The sequence below is a fragment of the Arvicanthis niloticus genome, chromosome 21 (assembly GCF_011762505.2).
Source record: "Arvicanthis niloticus isolate mArvNil1 chromosome 21, mArvNil1.pat.X, whole genome shotgun sequence".
NCBI lineage: Eukaryota > Metazoa > Chordata > Mammalia > Rodentia > Muridae > Arvicanthis > Arvicanthis niloticus.
Genome location: NC_047678.1, coordinates 19928358 through 19946779, shown reverse-complemented (window position 1 = coordinate 19946779; position 18422 = coordinate 19928358). Strand labels below are relative to the sequence as shown.

Below are 18422 nucleotides of genomic sequence, written 5' to 3'. Positions count from 1 at the left end.
TGAGTGAAGAAGGAAACCCTCGGGACCTTGTAAACTGTCACCTGTGACTCTCAGTGTCTGGGGAGGTAGCACTGGTCTGATCCTGTTGGATGGAGAGAGACACTGAACACATCGGTAAGGACTGGTTGATCTGGCAAGTCCCAGGTGGAAGGTACACACTTGCCCATCATAGAAGAGATCTTTCCAATAGGTTCTGGCTGGCTTCAACCTGGTTCAGGTGAGAAGGGTATACTGCATTCTCTGTGCCCTTTAAAAAACTAAAAACAAAGTTATCAGTGCATGGGCAGGAGCTCTCTGGACAAGCAAATCCTTCAGCTCTCTCCTGTTCAGTTCAAAGGAAACTCGAAAAGGCAATTCAAATATCCAAAACTTGGAACTCAACTTGGACTACAGGAGGATTTCTGGTGGTTAGATAAAAGCCAGCATTCCTCAGGAGCTTGCGAAGCTGGACCCCTATGCCAAAAGGAGTCATTTCCCTCACCTCTGGCAGAAGGGACATATGGCTACCTGTGGCATCGATCTGCATACCAGAGCACACATTTACTAGGCTCCTAGCCCTTCTCACCCCCGCCCCTACTCTAAATCCCCCCCTCTTCCCAGCTACTCACTCTCTTTATAAACTGCTTTTCTTACTGTTTTTTCTCTAAGCTCTGGCTCCTGATAGTCTCAGTATGTTTTCTGTCTCCCTTACGATACTCCCCTCTCTTGCAAATAGTCCTAGCCATGTCCAGTCTGATGGCCATGTCCAGTCTGATGGCCGTGTCCAGTCTGATGGCCGTGTCCAGTCTGATGGCCGTGTCCAGTCTGATGGCTGTGTCCAGTCTGATGGCTGTGTCCAGTCTGATGGCCATGTCCAGTCTGATGGCCATGTCTAGTCTACTTCTTTTTCTTTGATCTGGACTCTGGCTGTTCTCTCTCTCTCTCTCTCTCTCTCTCTCTCTCTCTCTCTCTCTCTCTCAGCTACAATAAAAATCTTCCCCTTAGGTTTTCTAAGGGGGGAATGGGGAAAGGGAATGGCATCTGAAGTGTAAATAAAATATCTAATAAAAAAAAGAAAAAAAAAATCTTCCCCTTAATCATACCAGGGAGCAGTCATGTCATCAGTTTATACATCTCCCAAGATGAGTTTCTATGAGTCTAGCTACAGTTGAGCCAGGAGGAGAGAGTGACTTGGTTATAGGCTTGGTTGTCATAGCTCTGGACCTTCTGTGAGCCAAGGCCTAAGCCTGACACCTGGTAGCCGTGAGCCTCCTCCACCTCTGCCCTTTGTTTATGCCCACAGGCAATTGGTGTTCCTGGCTACCCTGAGATCTGCGGTCTCTATGTTTCCTTGTTCCCAGTAACCAGATGGAGAACTAAGGAAGCTCTGGTCCTGTCTGGGCAAGGCAGCCTCAGGGTCTTGCCAGCTCTCATATGGTATTTTCTCTTTGAGTTTGAATAAGTTGTTGCTTATACATTTGTTGGTCTTAAACTGGCCACTTAGAAGGAATATTTAGGTTATCTGTGGTTCTCATGGTCTCTTCCCCCATCCCCTTTTAGAGCTGAGGATGAAACCCAGGGTCTTGCCCTTGCTAGGCAAGTGCTCTACCACTGAGATAAATCCCCAATCCAGGTAATACATTTTTAAATTAGCTAATATATAACTATTTCAGAAAACATATGAGCTTCAAAATAATAATGTTTTATATATATATATATATATATATATATATATATATATATATATAATTTTCCACCTTTTTTTAAAATTTAAAACTAAGGTTCTGAGCCAGGCAGTGGTGGCACACTTCTTTAATCTCAGCACTTGTGAGTCAGAGGCAGATGGATTTCTGAGTTCAGGGCCAGGCTGGTCTACAAAGTAAAGCAAGTTCCAGGACAAGACAGCCAGCGCTACACAGAGAAACCTTGTCTTGAAAATCAAAACAAAACAAAAAAGAGGTTCTGGAGAGACGGTTAAGAGTATACCCAAGTTCAGATCCCACCATCCACATCAGGCAGCTCACAACTGCCTTTGACTCCAGTTCCAGGGGGCATCTGACACTTCTGACCTCCTTGGGCACCTCCACTACATGCACATCCTAACACACACACACATAATACACACAATTTATAAAAATTTTTAAAAATTATTTTTACAGTGCTCTACAAGAACAGCAAGTACTCTTAACTGCTGAACCTTTTCTCCAGGCCATAAAAAATAAATAAATAAATCTTTAAATTTAAAGAACAAATAAAACAAAGTCCCATGAGAAACAAAGCCCAGAGATTTTAACATATGGACACAGAATCATTTCTGTGATCTAGTGACAAGGGGCGGGGCTGGTACTGCAATGGCAACCAAGTACAGATTACTGCTTCTCAGGTTATGGGACTCCATATACTGGTCGGCTGGCTGTCACTGGATTCCATCAAGAACAGCCAAAGCATAGAAGTTTAAAAAAGAAAGAAAGGGGACTTGGGCAGGAGCCAGAGGTTTGATCTGGAGACCAGAAATACCATTAGAGATTTCAGAGTGGAACACAGGGTTGGAGGGTATCTAGTAGCTTCCCCTAGTGGAAAGGTGATGGAGTGCATAAGAACCCTCTTCATGGTCTCTAAAGGCAGGAGGAGTTGTTGCTTTTTGACAGGGGTTTTGACTTTTGACAATCTTCCTGCTGGGCTTTGAATTAACTTTTTCTGTGAAGACATTGTATCCCGTGGTCAGTCTGATTCCAGGTAGGGAGGGTAAAGTTATGTGAACCCCCATCCCCAACTCCTCTAAGCTATCCCCACTGATCCAGGGTTTTGATCCAGTGATAGGGAGTTTTCCTGACATGTCCTGGGTTTGCAAAATCAGTTAGGCCTGGTGACACTGTAATCCCAGTGCATGGGAAGCTAAAGCAGGAAGATTTCAAATTCAAGGCTAGCTTGAGCTAACTTAGGAAAAAATAAAAAGGGTTAGACAGAGTAGACCTTGGTCTATTTCCCTAGAGTTCTCAGTTGTGATTGCTAGCTTCTTAGAAACATTCATATGGAATTTTTTTTAATTTATTTTTATTTTATGTGTAAGAGTTTTATCTGCATGTATGGATGCCTATCACTCGTGAGCCTGACACCCTTAGAGGAAAAGAGGAACTTAGATACTGTGGAATTTTACATACAGTTGTGAGTTACCATGTGGGTGCTGGGAATCAAACCTTGAACCTCTGCAAGAATAGCAAGTGCCCATGACCACTGACCACTTGGTAACAAAGCTAAAACCAATTTGTTTATAAAACTAGTATATTTCCTAGACAATCAAGATTTGTAATCTAATGATACAATTTAAACTGTGCATGCTTTGTTCTGCTTTGGGTGGTAACATCGTTATCCCTAGTCACGTGACCACAGAATTGCAAAGATGTTGAGCAAAGTATATTTCTAAGTTTTCTTTCCTACAACCCTTGGACACTTTTTTATCTGTATTATTGACAATGATGATAATGATTAGAGACAAAGTACCTTGTATCCCAAAATTCCTGATCCTCCCACCTCCACCTGCCAAGTGCTGGAGTTACACAACACCCAGTGTATGACATGCTAAGAATTAACAGCATCCCAGCCCCCCCCCGCCTCCAGCCTCATCCCTTAAATTGTATCTTAATTTTCTGGAGTATTGTAATGCTTATACTGACTTTAGTCTGGATTTTGTGTTTTCTACGTGAACTACCAGGCCATCCCCGCACAGATGTCCTCAGCATCCGTATGCAGACTGCCCTCAACGTGTTCTTTTGTCTGCTTTGCTTGGCTCTTTCCAATACATCGCAGATTGCAGTGGAGGTAGGGGTCCTTGCCTTGTTCCTTGGCTTTGATAAATGCTTACATTTCCACAGCAAGCTAGATAGTAGGTTTTGATTGAATTTTCTTCATCTATGGAAATCATCATGGTTTGCTCTTAGATCTATTATTTTCATTGTATGAATACTCTTCATAGTATTGAACCATCTCTACTGTTTGGCTCATGCCACATCATCTTTAAATGTACTGTAAATTTTCTTAATTTTTATTGTTTTATGTATATACCCATACATGTATTTGTTTGCATGTATGTCTGCATGCCGTGTGTACGAATGATTCCCAAGGGGAGCAGAAGAGGGTGTTGGATCCCCTAGAACTGGAATAAAGACAGTTGTGAGCCACCATGTGGATGCTGGGAATGGAACCTAGGTCTTGTTTCAATTTGGCTGAGTCATCTCTCCAGCCCCAAGGCTTGTTGGTATTTTGTGAGACTGATGTTTCTTTATATCTACTTTAGACTTGGCATCAATGTTACATTTACTTCACAAAAAGAAGTTATTCTTTTCTATATTTTTGGCTTTAAAAGCTAGGTAGTTTCCTCCTGAAACTATGCCACAGGGCATGAACTCATTACAGAAAGAAATCTGCATGTACACACCATAAACAGCTCACCAGCACACACTCCTGATGGTTTGCTCATTCTGAGTTAAGCCCCAAGCCCAGGTGGCACCCGGAGGAACACAGGATACCACCTGTAGACACTAACCACTTAAGTGTCCTTGGGAGTGTCCAAACAGGTGTTCCAAGAAACACTAAACAAGGGAGCAGTGCAGACAATAGGAGACACCAACACCATGGATGTCAGAGACGGGACTGACCATCTGACCACAGGAGGGAAGCTAAGTCCTGCAATGTCTGCTCCCTCCATATTTAGCCTGCTGGCTGGAGATGAGCTATAGTATGGTGTATTCCTCTTAGGATGTGAACCCGCTGTGGTCTCAGATTGCCCACCACCTAGCTAGAACATAACTAAAGGATTTAACTTGTCTCTGCCCATTGCCATGCTGTCATCCAGGTTACAAAGCCACCAGGAACTTCATGGGAATCATTTTCTGGTTTCTTTTGTGAAAATGTATTTGATCCATTTCAACCACAATTGGCAGCAATAAATTCTATTTCTAAGAAATTCCAACCATACATTCTACCAAGCATTTACAGTGTTGTAAGAATAACATTTTTGGCATCTTCCTTTGTATTTACATACTTTTTTGTGACAATGTCTCTCTACATAGCCCTGGCTGACCTGGAACCCACTTTGTGGATCAGGTTCACCTTACAGTCCACCTGCTTGTTACCCTGAATATTAGGATTAAAGGTCTGGCCCACCAAGCATAGCCTGTACTTGCATACTGTCTTGGGTAAACTAGAGCACTATTTGGTTTTTTTAAGACTAACATTTATTAATTCTAGCGTTTGTCTTGTAATTTCTGCTTTAAAATATTTTCAGGGGAGTTCAATACTCTAAGTTACCTCAGGCATGCAAGTGTTCTTTGCCTTTTAAAAAGACTTTTCTGGGGAAAACCACAATCTAGATTTGTGGAATTCAAAAGAACGGGGAAAATTCAGTTTCAAATACTTATGTAAATAAGAAAATAATATTTTTAAAGTAAAAAAAAAAAAAAAAAAAAAAAAAAAAAAAAAAAAAAAAAAAAAGAAGGAAACAAAAGCCTCAAAGCCGACAAGCTTTATGCAGTCAATGCTGACAAGATGAATGCTAGCCACGTCAGGACTCCCCTAAACTAGTACCTGGATCTGGGCTGCTTGCAGAATGATGAGAATGGACCCTGAGACCCCATGATTCCTCTTCCAAAGTCCAGGGCAATCTCCCCAGGCAGCCCAGGTGCTGTAACTCCAGACAAGAGGTGTACCACATAGATCTCTGAGAATACTTCACCATCCATCTGTCATGCAGCAGGGTGGACAGCATTTACACACTTAGGTTAGATTTCATTAATACTGAATAATTATATATTAACATATTATTTAATATTAAACTGCACGACGCCAAGATAACCTGAATAATAGGTACCAAAGTTACATAAAAATTCAGCTAAGATATAATATACAAGAGCCAATAGAAGAATTTCAGCAATTAAGTGGCATTTAATGTATTTACAAAATCTTCTAAGTCCCATCTTAGAGAACAGTGTTTCTTAAAATTCATGGAAATGAATGTCTTAAAAATGGTCATCAAATTTCATGTGAAATTTTAATAACTCTATATCTGAATCATATAAACATACACCTAAATACAGAGCTTATAACCAAAATTCCATCATTTCATTATTACAAAGTCCAGTCATAAATCAGAAATTCTGCCCTAAAAATAGGGCCTTGAAATCACACAGCATCTATATTTATCACAAGGTCGAGGCCTTCGTCTTATTCATCGTTAGCATCCTCATCCTCTGCTGCAGCATAGATGGCTTGATTCCTCCTCTTTAATTTCTTTCTTTGTTCAGGTTCGTGTTCATTACTCAGCCTCTTCAGTGGAAACTCAGCTAAGTCTTTTTCATCCCCAGACTCTACAGTTTCACCAGATTTCCCCTCCCCACTAGCTGGGGAACGGGATGTATCGTCCGAAGACACAAACATGGAACTTGGTAAGTTCCTGACGTCAGAAAAGCTTGTAGAGAGGTCAGAAGCTTGATCAGAAGAGGGTTCCACAGAAGGTGTATTCATGTCACTATGAGCACTTGCAGCTTCCTCCTCCTCTTCCTCATCCAACATTATTTCATCTGGATTAATGGAGGACAGGGCAGATGTGTCTGTGTTGTATTCACTCCGGTCCTCTTCAGACTCATCAGTCCCCAGATCACCCTGCTGTTCGTATTCACCACACAGATGACGCTCTTCCTTGGCCTTCTGAATCATGACATTAATGTCTGTGATGCCAAGCTGGGCACAGAATTCAGTAGTCTGTGGACTGATCCTGTGAACCAGCTGCACCTGTGTCTGTGGCTTACTAGGATCATAACAAGCAGCTGTCATGCTGAAGTTACAGGGGACCCTCGGGTCATGGTTCAATTTTTCCATTACTTCTTTCATAGCTTCTTCGGTTGCACTATAATCCCACCTGTAACAATCAGAGCAATTGGTTTATACAAGTTATCACCGTCAAACAGTAAGTAATGAAACCTAAGTATGGACTCCAGATACAAAGATTAAAAAAAAAAAAAAAACGTTAAAAATTGTACATAAAAGATGGACAGTGGTGGCCCAGGTCTTTAATACCAGCACTTGGGAGGCAGAGGCAGGTGGATCTCTGAGTTTAAGGCAAGCCTGGTCTACAGAGCAAGTTCCAGGACAGCCAGGGCTATACAGAGAAACCCTGTCTTTAAAAACAAAACAAAACTTCTACATAAAAGCTGCAAAGACGGCTCAGGGGTTAAGAACACAGGGTACTTTCCCAGAGGATTCAGGTTCAATTCAGAGCATCTACATGTCGGCTCATAGCCATTTGTAATACCAGTTCCAGGGATCTAACTCCTAGTTCTGGCCTCCATTGGTGCTGGGCATATGCGTGATGCACAGACATTCATGCAGGGAAAAAACCCACATGCATAAAATAAAAAATTAAAAAAACCCCACATGGTAAAATTATAATTAACTTAGCAAAGAGTCTTTAGAAATAAAACATAATAGTCAGTGAACAGTGGGGACAAAGTTGGGGCCTCGTGGCCAGTGCATGCTGGAGCCAGGGGGTATAAATCTCTAAATTAGGCCCAAATCAGAGACCAGAGGAACTACTACAGCTCACAATGTGTCAGGTCATCAAGCAGGCACTTGCTAGGAGGCTTGCCAGATGCTCAGAACCCAAAGCCTCTGTCACCCTGCTCCCCACTCCTTTCTGCAAAGAAGCAAAGTCCTCAGGAACCAGAACACAACACAGATGAGGGACAAAAGTGTACATGCAGTGCAGAAGGCAAGCTCTAAAGGGGGCACTACCTTGTATGCAGACCATTGTCTTCAGGCATATTCCATAGGCCCCCAGTCACATTAATGAGGTCATCAGTGGCCCTGAGGACAGTAAGCCATTCAACGTCATACTCTAAGTACTCAGGAGCACTGGGGTCATGTTCTATCTCTAACACCTATAGGACAAAACCAGACATTTTACGTAATTCATTTATGTTTAACAGTCTAATAATTTTAAATCAATTTAATTTAAAAATGTTAACATAAGTAACATCAAAGAATTCTCAGAAAACATAAATTATAAATAGCACAAATAAATTTGGAAGTAAAAACCAGTTCTTTAAAATCACTAGAAGAGAAAACTTTTGTAAAATGACTCATTTTGTTCTTACCTGAAGAAAGTCTCTGTGTGGCAAGCACTTGTCCAAGGCTAAAAATTTGGTTTCTTTGCCTGTTTGTTCTTTATCTGTGGCCTAGATGATACAAACCACGACTTAAGAATAAGAATGTTAAAACATCACAAGTAATTCATATATTGAATAGAGCAGATATAACATTTCTTACACATGCTCCCAATTCTATGTTAAAAAAATGACTACCAAGTAAGTAAATAAATAAATAAGAAAGAAGAGAAAAGAAAAGGGGAAGGCAATCTACATTCCACTTGGGCAATGATGTGCAAAGCATTAACCACTGTTGGCTGCCATTTCTTTCAAAATTCAAAACAAACACTGATGATGAGGAGGAGGAGGAAGACAAAAAGAAGGAGGAAGAGGAAGAAGAGGAGGATGTCATCAAACACTGACATGCTTCGTTACATGAGTGACTCACACAAACAAATAAAAGAAACCAGTTGCTAAAAACATATACTTTTATGATTCTTTTTACATGAGTTATTCAGAAGAAACACAACTCAAATCAATGGTTGTCTACAGCTAAGGATGCAAAGTTGATTAAAAACAGGCACAATAGATTCTGGGGCATGATGGACATGGTGTCTGTGAGCTAGATGGTGTCATATGCCTTAATTCCAACACTCCAGAGGAAGAGGCAGGTGGATCTCTGTGAGTTCGAGGCCAGCCTGGTCTACAGAATGGGTTCTAGGACAGCCAGGGCTACAGACAGAAACATTGTCTCAAAAAACAAAAAACCAAGGGGCTGAAGAAATGGCTCAGAGGTTAAGAGCACTGACTGCTTTCCCAGAGGTCCTGAGTTCAATTCCTAGCAACCACATGATGGCTCACAACCATCTGTAATGGGATCTGATGCCCTCTTCTGGTGTCTCTGAGGAAATCGACAATGTACTCACATTCATAAAATAAACTGTTAAAAAAATTTTTTAAAAAACCCCAATAACAAAATAAAACAAGAAAAAGACTGGACTACTGTGGTATTCATATTCATACAACTGTAGATATTTACTTAAAATTACTGAATTATATATTTAAGAAGTGTTAATCTTGGGCTGGAGAGATGACTCAGTGGTTAAGAGCACTGACTGCTCTTCCAGAGGTCCTGAGTTCAATTCCCAGCAACCACCTGTAATGAGATCTGGTGTCCTCTTCTGGTGTGTGTCTGAAGACAGAGACAGCAGTGTACTCATAAATAAAAATAAATAAATTAAAAAAAAAAAAAGAAGTGTTAATCTTGATATGTAAATTGTAGCCCAACAAAACTATTTTTCTCAAAAATAAACCAACAAAAAGAGACAGGGAAATAGCCCAAGTATGAAGGTCACAAGAAGCAGGACAAAAAGTGACTGACTGAAAAGAGGAAAGGAGAAGCAGGGAAAGGACAAGGCTGGCGTGCCACACCTGTGGATCAAGGATCAGTCCTGTAGTGGTGACTGAAGTGTTACACAGGGACTATGAGAAGATCTGGCAACAAGACAGTTTTGAGAGAAAGTGACTTTGAAGTAGGTGAAAGGGTTAACAGAACACTGGCAAGTTAAAGGAGGCTAATGAGCCAATAAAAAGGACTTAAGTTATCAGAGGTATCCAGAGATGATGCTCCTGAAGATGACAACAGAAGATGGAGCTGAGGAAAGCAGGAAACCAGACTTCAACAGAAGCTCAGAACCTGTCCGGGCATCGTAGCTCAAGTCTCTAATCCCAGCACTCAGAAGGCAGAGGCAGCCAGATCAGGGTTCAAGGCCAGCCTGATCTACACAGTGAGACCCCCCACCACCACTTTATAAACAAACAAACAAAAAAAACCCCAAAACCTCAGGAGTGCCACGAGCCCTTAAGAAGCAAAGCCAAGCAGGCGGATGTGGAAAGGAGAGCAGTGTCTATGGGTGTGCTTGCACATCATCAAGCAAGCATGATCACAAACGAAGTCAAGCTGTATCTCTACTCTTCTGTAGGACCACAGCACAAAGGGCGTTGGGAGTATCTTCATGGACCAACTATCTCAGGCATGTTGTTAAAGTAGGAAAGAAATTTGGGAAGCATTATATATCACATTCCTCTCTAGAAAGTGCTCACTAATGCATTAAAGACTCTGAGAAAGTCTACAGACGATGTCAGATTTCCAACTGTTAACCCTGAATTTTCTAAATGGCCGTCATCCTGTACTCCTTGCTCTCACCAAATCCTTATTTCTCTGCTTCCGATCTGTCTAGAATCTGCTTCATTCTCTGTGTTCTTTGCTTTGGTTAGAACTTCTTGCTTTGCTAAGCAGCACTGTGTCTCTGATTTGCCATTACTCAAATCCACACAAACCTGCCAATTAATCTTTTTAGAACCACCACCTGGTTTCATCAGTCTCCAACTTTCTCATCACCTTTTAGAGTTTTAAACCAAAACTCTTGCTTATTTCTGAAATATTCCATAGGGAAACCATCTAGAAAATACAGGGTTAGCAGCTAAAGATTTCTGGTTCTGAAGACCTTCTCAGAGGTCTAATGGCCCAATGGGAACTGCCTTTGTGATGTGACATGCAGTGCTTCCCAAAGCTCCTGGACCAAACCCTTCTCTGCATTGGAGGTAGAATGCTCCTGAAACACACTTTTACTTGAAAATATTCTTAAGCCCTCCCTACTTTAAATTTATTTATGTGTCTTTTTAAAATGTAGGAGTACTCTGTTTGCATATACAACTACATGCCAGAAGAGGGCATCAAATCCTTTAGAGATGGTCGTGAGCAACCATGTGATTGCAGGTAATTGAACTGAAGACCTCTGGAAGAGCAATCAGTGTTCTTAAATGCTGAACCATCCCTCCAGCCCTCTAAGGGCCTTTCTAATGTGGTCTTTAGAAGAAAGAAGTGCCCAAGCTCTGCCCAGAAGCAGTTCTGGTTCTATTCCAGCTGTCTCTGTCTCTACACCTCAGGGATAGGAGCTAGCACCTAAGTGCATTGTGCTCTGGGACCTTTAAGTCTTCATACATCTTGGCCCATTAATTAAAACACTCAGCCTCTATTTTTCCTCCTGGCACTTTAGATTCAGCTCAGCCATGCAGTTCTTTGAAAACCTTCCCCCTCCAAAACAAGACCAACCCCAGCCTACCGCAGTCTGAACCAGGTACCCTCAAGCACCTCAGCCTTTTACTCCCACACTCACCCTGCTCTGTAACTGCTTGCTCACTTCTTCCCCACACGGAGTACTGAGGGAGCAACTGTGCTGCTTTCTCTGGTTTTACCACTGTACCCATAGTGCCTGGGTCATGGCTGTCCAGTAAGCATTAAGGCTAAGAGGGTGTTTGCTGTCCTACCTGGTGCTGCATCAAGGCTGCAAACTTCACATGAAGGTGTGCCGAGAACCAGTATGCAGGCTTCAGGTGCTCCAGCAGCTCCGAGGCCGCGGGACTCCCTAGTGTGCTATTTTCCACTTCTTGGCGGAAAAAAGATTTGGTTTTAAGAAGCTGCTTCTTATTTCCATAATGATATATATTTCTTGGCCAATCATGAGATAAGAATATATGTATGGGCTGCTTTAACTTTAAAAACAGAAAAACAGAAAGAAAATTCTTAGAAAGAGAATAACCGAAAGCAACTCCCTCCCCAACCATGCATCCCTCTTGTTGACTGATCCTGCTTTTGTGTTAATTCATCCTAAGGACACTGTAAGGAAATAATAAAAATACTAAGCTCCTCATTCACCTAGACAAGGAGAGGCAGCCTTTTCTGTGCCTCAGAAATGATCCTATTTTCTGCAGCAAAGGCAGGGCAGCAGAGACATCTTTATTAGTCTGCCAATCAGCTGAGGCCTGCCACGCCAGATTCCTAAAATATGTAATAGCCATAATTCCTTTTCCCTGGTAAAGTAATTATCATTTTGACGATCTAGAGAAAACATTTAATAATATTTCCAACATAATTAACACAGTAAATCTAAAGACATAATAGAAAAAAAACTGGGAGATGGGAGTGTAGCTGAGTGGCAGAGTGCTTGCATTGCCAGCCTTGGGTGTGGACTCCTGGACTGCTGTCTTTTCCCCTAAGGTATTCACACAGTACCAACTAAACACTCCTCCTCTGCTACATAAATGAATACCTAAAGCTGCTTGTAGGGAAAATACAAAATGCGCTCCTCACTTTACTTACTCTTCAGTACAATCAAGTAATGTGAGACAAGGGCTATGGAAACAAAATTGAAACAGTGTCCACTTAAGACAATACATAATGGAGCTCAGGTACAATAGTCAGTGAGTGGAGGATGAGGGGAATTTAAGGGTGATGGCTCCAAACTAGACAAAGGTTGGGAAGTAGGATCTAGTTGGGTCTAAGGGATAAGCAGGGGGTAGGATTGAGACTGGTAAACAAAGTCCAAAACAATAGTACAGTAGGAAAGGCCTGGGAGCACCCTATGCCCGCAGCTGGACAGTGCCAGCCTGGAGGACTGAGACTGGCTCTACTATAGACTATCACAGAGGTCCTGGCAGGCTCCTTGTCTGGCTACATCTTGACTTGGCATTCTTACTGTTTTTTGTTTCTATTTTATGTGCATTGGTGATTTACCTAAGTATGTCTGTATGAGGGTGTCAGATCCCTGGAACTCGAGTTCTAAGGAGTTGTGAGCTGCCATGTGGGTGCTGGGAATTAAACCCAGGTCCTCTGGAAGAGCAGCCAGTGATCTTAACCACTAAGCCATTCTTAAAGAGGGAAAGCAGAGTGAGAGCTACCTCACAGAACTTGAATGAGGTTATATGAAATCCCATGGGTGAAAACGGATCAGCTCAGTTTCAGCCCTGGAGTGAGTTCTCAAAAACTTAGTTTCACCTATTCGTCAGTTAAATCAGTATTTTGATAACATTTACAGAATTTATCATATTCTGTATCATCTTTCCCATTAATTGTTTCATGTTTAATATTATTATTTAGTTAGTTTTATCTAATACTAAAATTTAGTACTATGAAACGTTATCTTCTCTCTTTTTGTCTCCTGACATTAGGTTCTACTTTGTAGCCCAAGCTAACCTCAAACTCATAATCCTCTTGCCTCAGCCTGCTGAGTGATGGGATGAGAGGTGCGGACCGTCATACTTGGCTAAAATATTTACTTAAAATTATCAGTTTATGGGCTAGAGAGATAGCTCAGTGGTTAAGAGCACCGATTGCTCTTCCAGAGGTCCTGAGTTCAATTCCCAGCAACCACATGGTAGCTCACAACCATCTACAATGGGATCCAATGGGATCTTCTGTTGTGTCTGAAAAGAGCAACTGTGTACTCACATACATAAAATAAATAAATCTTTAAAAAAATATATCATTTTATTTCAGCATATACTCTTTATCCTTAACCTAAGTATATGTGCAACCACAAATTAAATTACAACTGCTTGTTACAATAAAGTTTTAACCATTAAAAATTAAAATCTGTTCAACTGTGAACCTCCTAAAAACTATCCAAACTGAATTTTAGAAACACTAAAGTGGTAGTCTCAAATATTGCAAGCCAATATAATCAAACACATTTTACAAATTTAAATTTACAAAATTAAATTTATTTCAAGTCACTTTTCACATACCTGTTTTAATTTGTAGACTTCTATATTTCTCACATGATATATACTCCTTATGGTAGATGAATTATAAGGGGGGCACTCAAAATGACCTTAAATGGAAGAGAAATAAACTATATTACCATTATCTTAAATTTGCATTCACATGGACCCTGTAACAAAGAGCCCATGTTTGAATCCATGCCAACAGCTTAGCACCATGGAGAGCAGAGGGGACAGGATGAAGAAATTGATTTTCAATTAACAGTTACATTAAATATATAAGTTTTAGTTGTCAATTTAACTCATGAAGTTTGTGGAATCTATATGAATGTAAGCCACTGCTCTAACCAAAAATCACTTAGATATGGTGGAATGGAAGGTAACTGTGGTGTCTAAACAACGAAATACTATCTACATACAACTGAGCAGATTACAGATAACAGATAATGACATGGATTTCAAAAACTTAAAGCAGGAAGTAAGCTACAAAAAGATGCAAGCAATGAGATACATCTATACAAAGTGTAAAACACACTGTTCAACACATTGAATCCTGTGTATCTGGCAGTAACATGAAATAATCAAGTGAATGATAAACACCAAACTGGAAACAGCAGTTCCCTGGCTATCGGAAGGGGAAGAAGGAATACGACAGTCAAGTCAATGAACTTCGACTATACCTATACTGTTGTATTTCCTAAAAATCAAAATTAAAATGGCAAATCCTGAAAAAATACTGATAAAACTAAATCATGGAGAAATAGATATGCTATATAGCATCTACATTTTCCTGTCCATAAAATACTTATAATAAAAAATTAAAACTGATGAATGAGTCAAACTATAAATTTTGGTTATTTTACTAGAGGGCATGCAAGCTCTAAAATATAAAAGTAATTTCTCAAAAAAACAAAAAAGAAAAAAGAAAAGTAATTTCATCAGAACAATACCTTTTCGATAGTCATGAGATTTAAATATGCCAGAGATCCCAGCAATCCTTACTCCTCGGTATTTGACAACACCAGCCAAACCTGAAAAGTTATGCAATTTAGTAAAATGGTATAGGCAAAAAGAATCTACTAAGAGAATAAACCTTCTAGAAGCCTGAAATTCTATGCAGTCCTCAACTCATTTGAAAGTATTTGCCATAACAAGGCCACTCTTTCTACTCTGTTATATGCTAATGATTCACAAAACAGAGAAGGCCTGGAGCCAATCAGACAAGAAACTAAGTGGATTCTAAAAGGATGAGGAGGTAGGAGGTTGAAAGCAAATGGCACAGTGTGGTCCCTAACAGTGCACTGTGGTACCTAGCTGAGCATGCAGTTATGCAGGAAGAATTGGAGAGGAAGGAAAGTGTCCTGTAATAGACTTACACACTGGGAGTCAAGTCAACAGGCATAATGTCCAAAGAACCTGCAGTTTCTACATTTTCATTTTTGACTCAACTGACAATTCCACCTTTTCTTTTTATTTGTTTGAGACAGATCTTATGGTGTAGTTCTGGAATTCATAGACCTGGCTGGCCTCAAACTCCTAGAGATCAGCCCGCCTCTGCCTCCAGAATATTGGAATTAAAAACATGCCAGGCCCAAATTCATCTCTTCATAATACTGAGACTGTTGAAAGATGGCAAATCAGTAATGACACAGAGAAACAAAATTCCCAAAGTTAAGATTTCATCACTAGAAAAAAACTGAAAAGTATTCTAGAAACAATCATTTAAACAAAAAGATAAAAGGCCTGCAAACTTCAAAAAGATGAAAAATGTAGAAAAATAAAAGGGGCATTTCAAGTGATATCATAGTAAGTCCAATCAGCTAAATCCAGAGTGCAGGAAATATATAAGGCAATCGATCTCATTGCCTACAACAAATAAACTATAGAGGAAAAAGAAAAAGAAACAAAGAAAGGAAGAACGGAAAAAGTCAAAGAGACAGAGTTCTGAACACCAAATATTTGGATTCTGTGGGGAGCAGACAGAAAGCGGCTATCCATCTTGAGCCATATACCCTGACAAGAGACTTGATTATATTAGCCTACAACAGCTGAGCACACTCTGATAACATCTTGTTTTAGATACCCAGGATCTTCCCTTTGGTGTGTGAGACATAAAGCTGTGATTTAGAGTGGGAGACTTAAGGGCGTGACTTAGAGATCAGATTTAGAGATAAGATCTAAGGGTGTGACTTAAGGGCGTAACTTAAGGGAGACAGAAGAGTTCAGTACAACTTGGAACTAGGAATTAGGTTAGAAAGTACAACTTGGAATTAGACATTAGGCACTTAGCACTTGGAAGAAGTAAGTTGGAATTTGGAGGCACTAGGGACTAGGAACTAGGAACTAGGGACTAGGAACTCAAGACTTGGGACTTGGAGAGAAGAAGACAGACTGAAGAATAAATGGGATTGAATCACACTCTGTCTGGTCTCCATTCCTCACGACCATCCTCACTCTCTCTCTTGCTGAACCCCGACCCACAGACCGGAGCAGCTTGGGGCAGTGTGGGCTCTAACAGTTTAGCCCCCAAGGCTTTTGGCAGTGTGGGTTCCAACACTGACAGAGCGGTCGGAGACATTTTTGGCCCCCAACCGTGGGGTAGTGCAGTTCTCAACATTTCTGGTCCCCAAACGTGGGGTAGCTCGGGCTGCAACAGTATTCTACCCGAGCAAATCATTTGTCGACCTGATAACTGACACGCAGAGAAATGGGTACGGACAAGGCATGAGATAAGGATTAAATTGCTTTAGTTAGGTATAAAATGATACCAGAACTATGTGTCTAAAAAAATCCTATCACTCAAAAGTCGTGTACTTAGGGTCTGGAGAGATGGCTCAAAGGTTAAGAGCACTGGATGCATTTCTGGAGGTCCTGAGTTCAATTCCCAGCACCACATAGTGGCTCATAACCATCTATAACGTAATATGGTGCTATCTTCTGGCTTGCAGGCATACATGCAGTCAGAACACTGTATACATGGTAAATAAATAAATCTTGGGGTAGGGGAGAGTCATGTACTTAAAAATATACAAATGAAATAACCCAGTCGTTAGGATTTGCTTTAAGACATCCCAGTCATCTCCCACAGAAGAAGTTTAAACAATACTGGATATTTAAATATGGGAGTAGAACAGAATACTAGATGTTGAATAAAGAAATTTATTATACCGCTTGGCATTTTCATGTATGTTTAGCATTTTCCATTATAAAGTTTAATTCAATTAAAAAAACAAGGAGACTACAAATAAACTTGTCATCATATTAACTATTATTTAAACCATTAGAAGAAAAATGGATATATATTCATAGCTGGCCATTTAATAATTAACTATTTTAACTCAATTCTCGTGATTATTTAAGTTAATGGCATTCACCAACACCACATATCTTCTAGAAGCTGCCCAACTGGTACGAATTCTGACAAGACAAAAAAAGGTGAACATAAACACATACCTAAATAGTAAATATTTGGCGCTACCCAGCCACCATAGGGTAACTCTTGCAAATGGTTTGAGGCTTCATGGTTTCCTCCAATGAAGATGGTGAGAACCGGGGCCTTTTTCTCTCCAGAGTAATATCTACAACATAACGGTAAAGTTGTCAGGAACCAAACTAACCACAGCAGAAAAAGTAAGAGGGTCAGAAAAAAAAAAAAAAAAAAAACCAAAACAAACAAACAAACAAAAAAAACCGATCAAACTGTCCCCACTATCTTCCCATCCTTGCCCTTAAGAATGAATGAAATCTTGAGTTACGAGCCAGTATACATTCATCGAGATCAAGAACTTTGTGAAGTGCAAGGCTTCTAGAACCCAGACTAGCACACAGCGGGTCCCGTAAAAACTACATCATTAAGTCAACTACTCATAGTGTCTACCAGTTCCAAAGTATCTAAAACTGCTGGTGTCACCCCGGTCTTTGGGAAGAAGAGCCAGATGTGGACAGAGAGGAGGACAGGAACATTTCCTAAGCGCCAAGTCCAACAGGCACCGCGATTAGCGGCAAAAGGACCTGGAACCTCACGCGAGGCCGGGCCGCGCGCCCCTCACCTGTAGAAGGTCTGCATGTGGCGGTACTTGGGCGGCACGGCCATGCAGCGCAGGTCGGCCTCGTTGCGCACCGCCTGGAAGTCGCCGCAGCACAGAAGGAGATCCACCGGTCCCGGGCCGCGCCGCTCCGCCAGCGCCAGAGTCTCATAGATCTTATCCAGCTCGCCGTGGCAGCAGCCGGCCACAGCCACCCGCATCGTGACGTTGGGCCGCGGAACTCCACCGCAACACCCTCGAGCACCTGCAGCCCGAGCCGAACTGCAGAGAACACCAGACAGGTCGCCCGCCGGCTCCCGCCAACATTAACCGAGCCGCGGAGAGTTTAGATTCCTTTATGTAACGTCCGGCTTCCAAGTCTCGCGAGAGAGGGAGCGGGAAGGGCCGGGCCAACCCCGAGAGGAAACTTGAAGCTTGTCTAACATAGGTCCTGTCTGTCTGCGTGATACTTTGAGTGCTAGTAATCTGATGGGTTAGATAGTTAAAAACTAGAAAAGGAAATAAAGTCTCTAAGAATAGGAATTTGATTTAGTAAAATCAAGATAAGCAACTGAGCAGGAGCGATTGAGCAATTCCCTAGAGCAAACCTCTCTCCAGCAAAGATAATCGCCTTAAAAAGGAATTAGAAAGTAAAAAAGGGTTTTTAATGATGACATTACAATTTAAATGCAACCTTGAAACACATTATTTTTAAAAT

General features: G+C 41.1%; 1 protein-coding gene across 1 annotated transcript; it reads right to left on the bottom strand.

Annotated features, from left to right (window-relative positions):
* Positions 1-5899: 5899 nt before the first annotated feature.
* Positions 5900-18064, bottom strand: Dbr1 (debranching RNA lariats 1). Its single transcript, XM_034484615.2, has 8 exons — positions 17729-18064; positions 17133-17257; positions 14630-14710; positions 13704-13789; positions 11448-11672; positions 8127-8207; positions 7765-7910; positions 5900-6892 (listed from the first exon to the last, which is right to left on the bottom strand). Exons 1-8 carry the CDS (start codon positions 17923-17925, stop codon positions 6199-6201), a joined length of 1635 nt encoding a protein of 544 aa, XP_034340506.1. The 5' UTR covers positions 17926-18064; the 3' UTR covers positions 5900-6198.
* Positions 18065-18422: the final 358 nt, after the last annotated feature.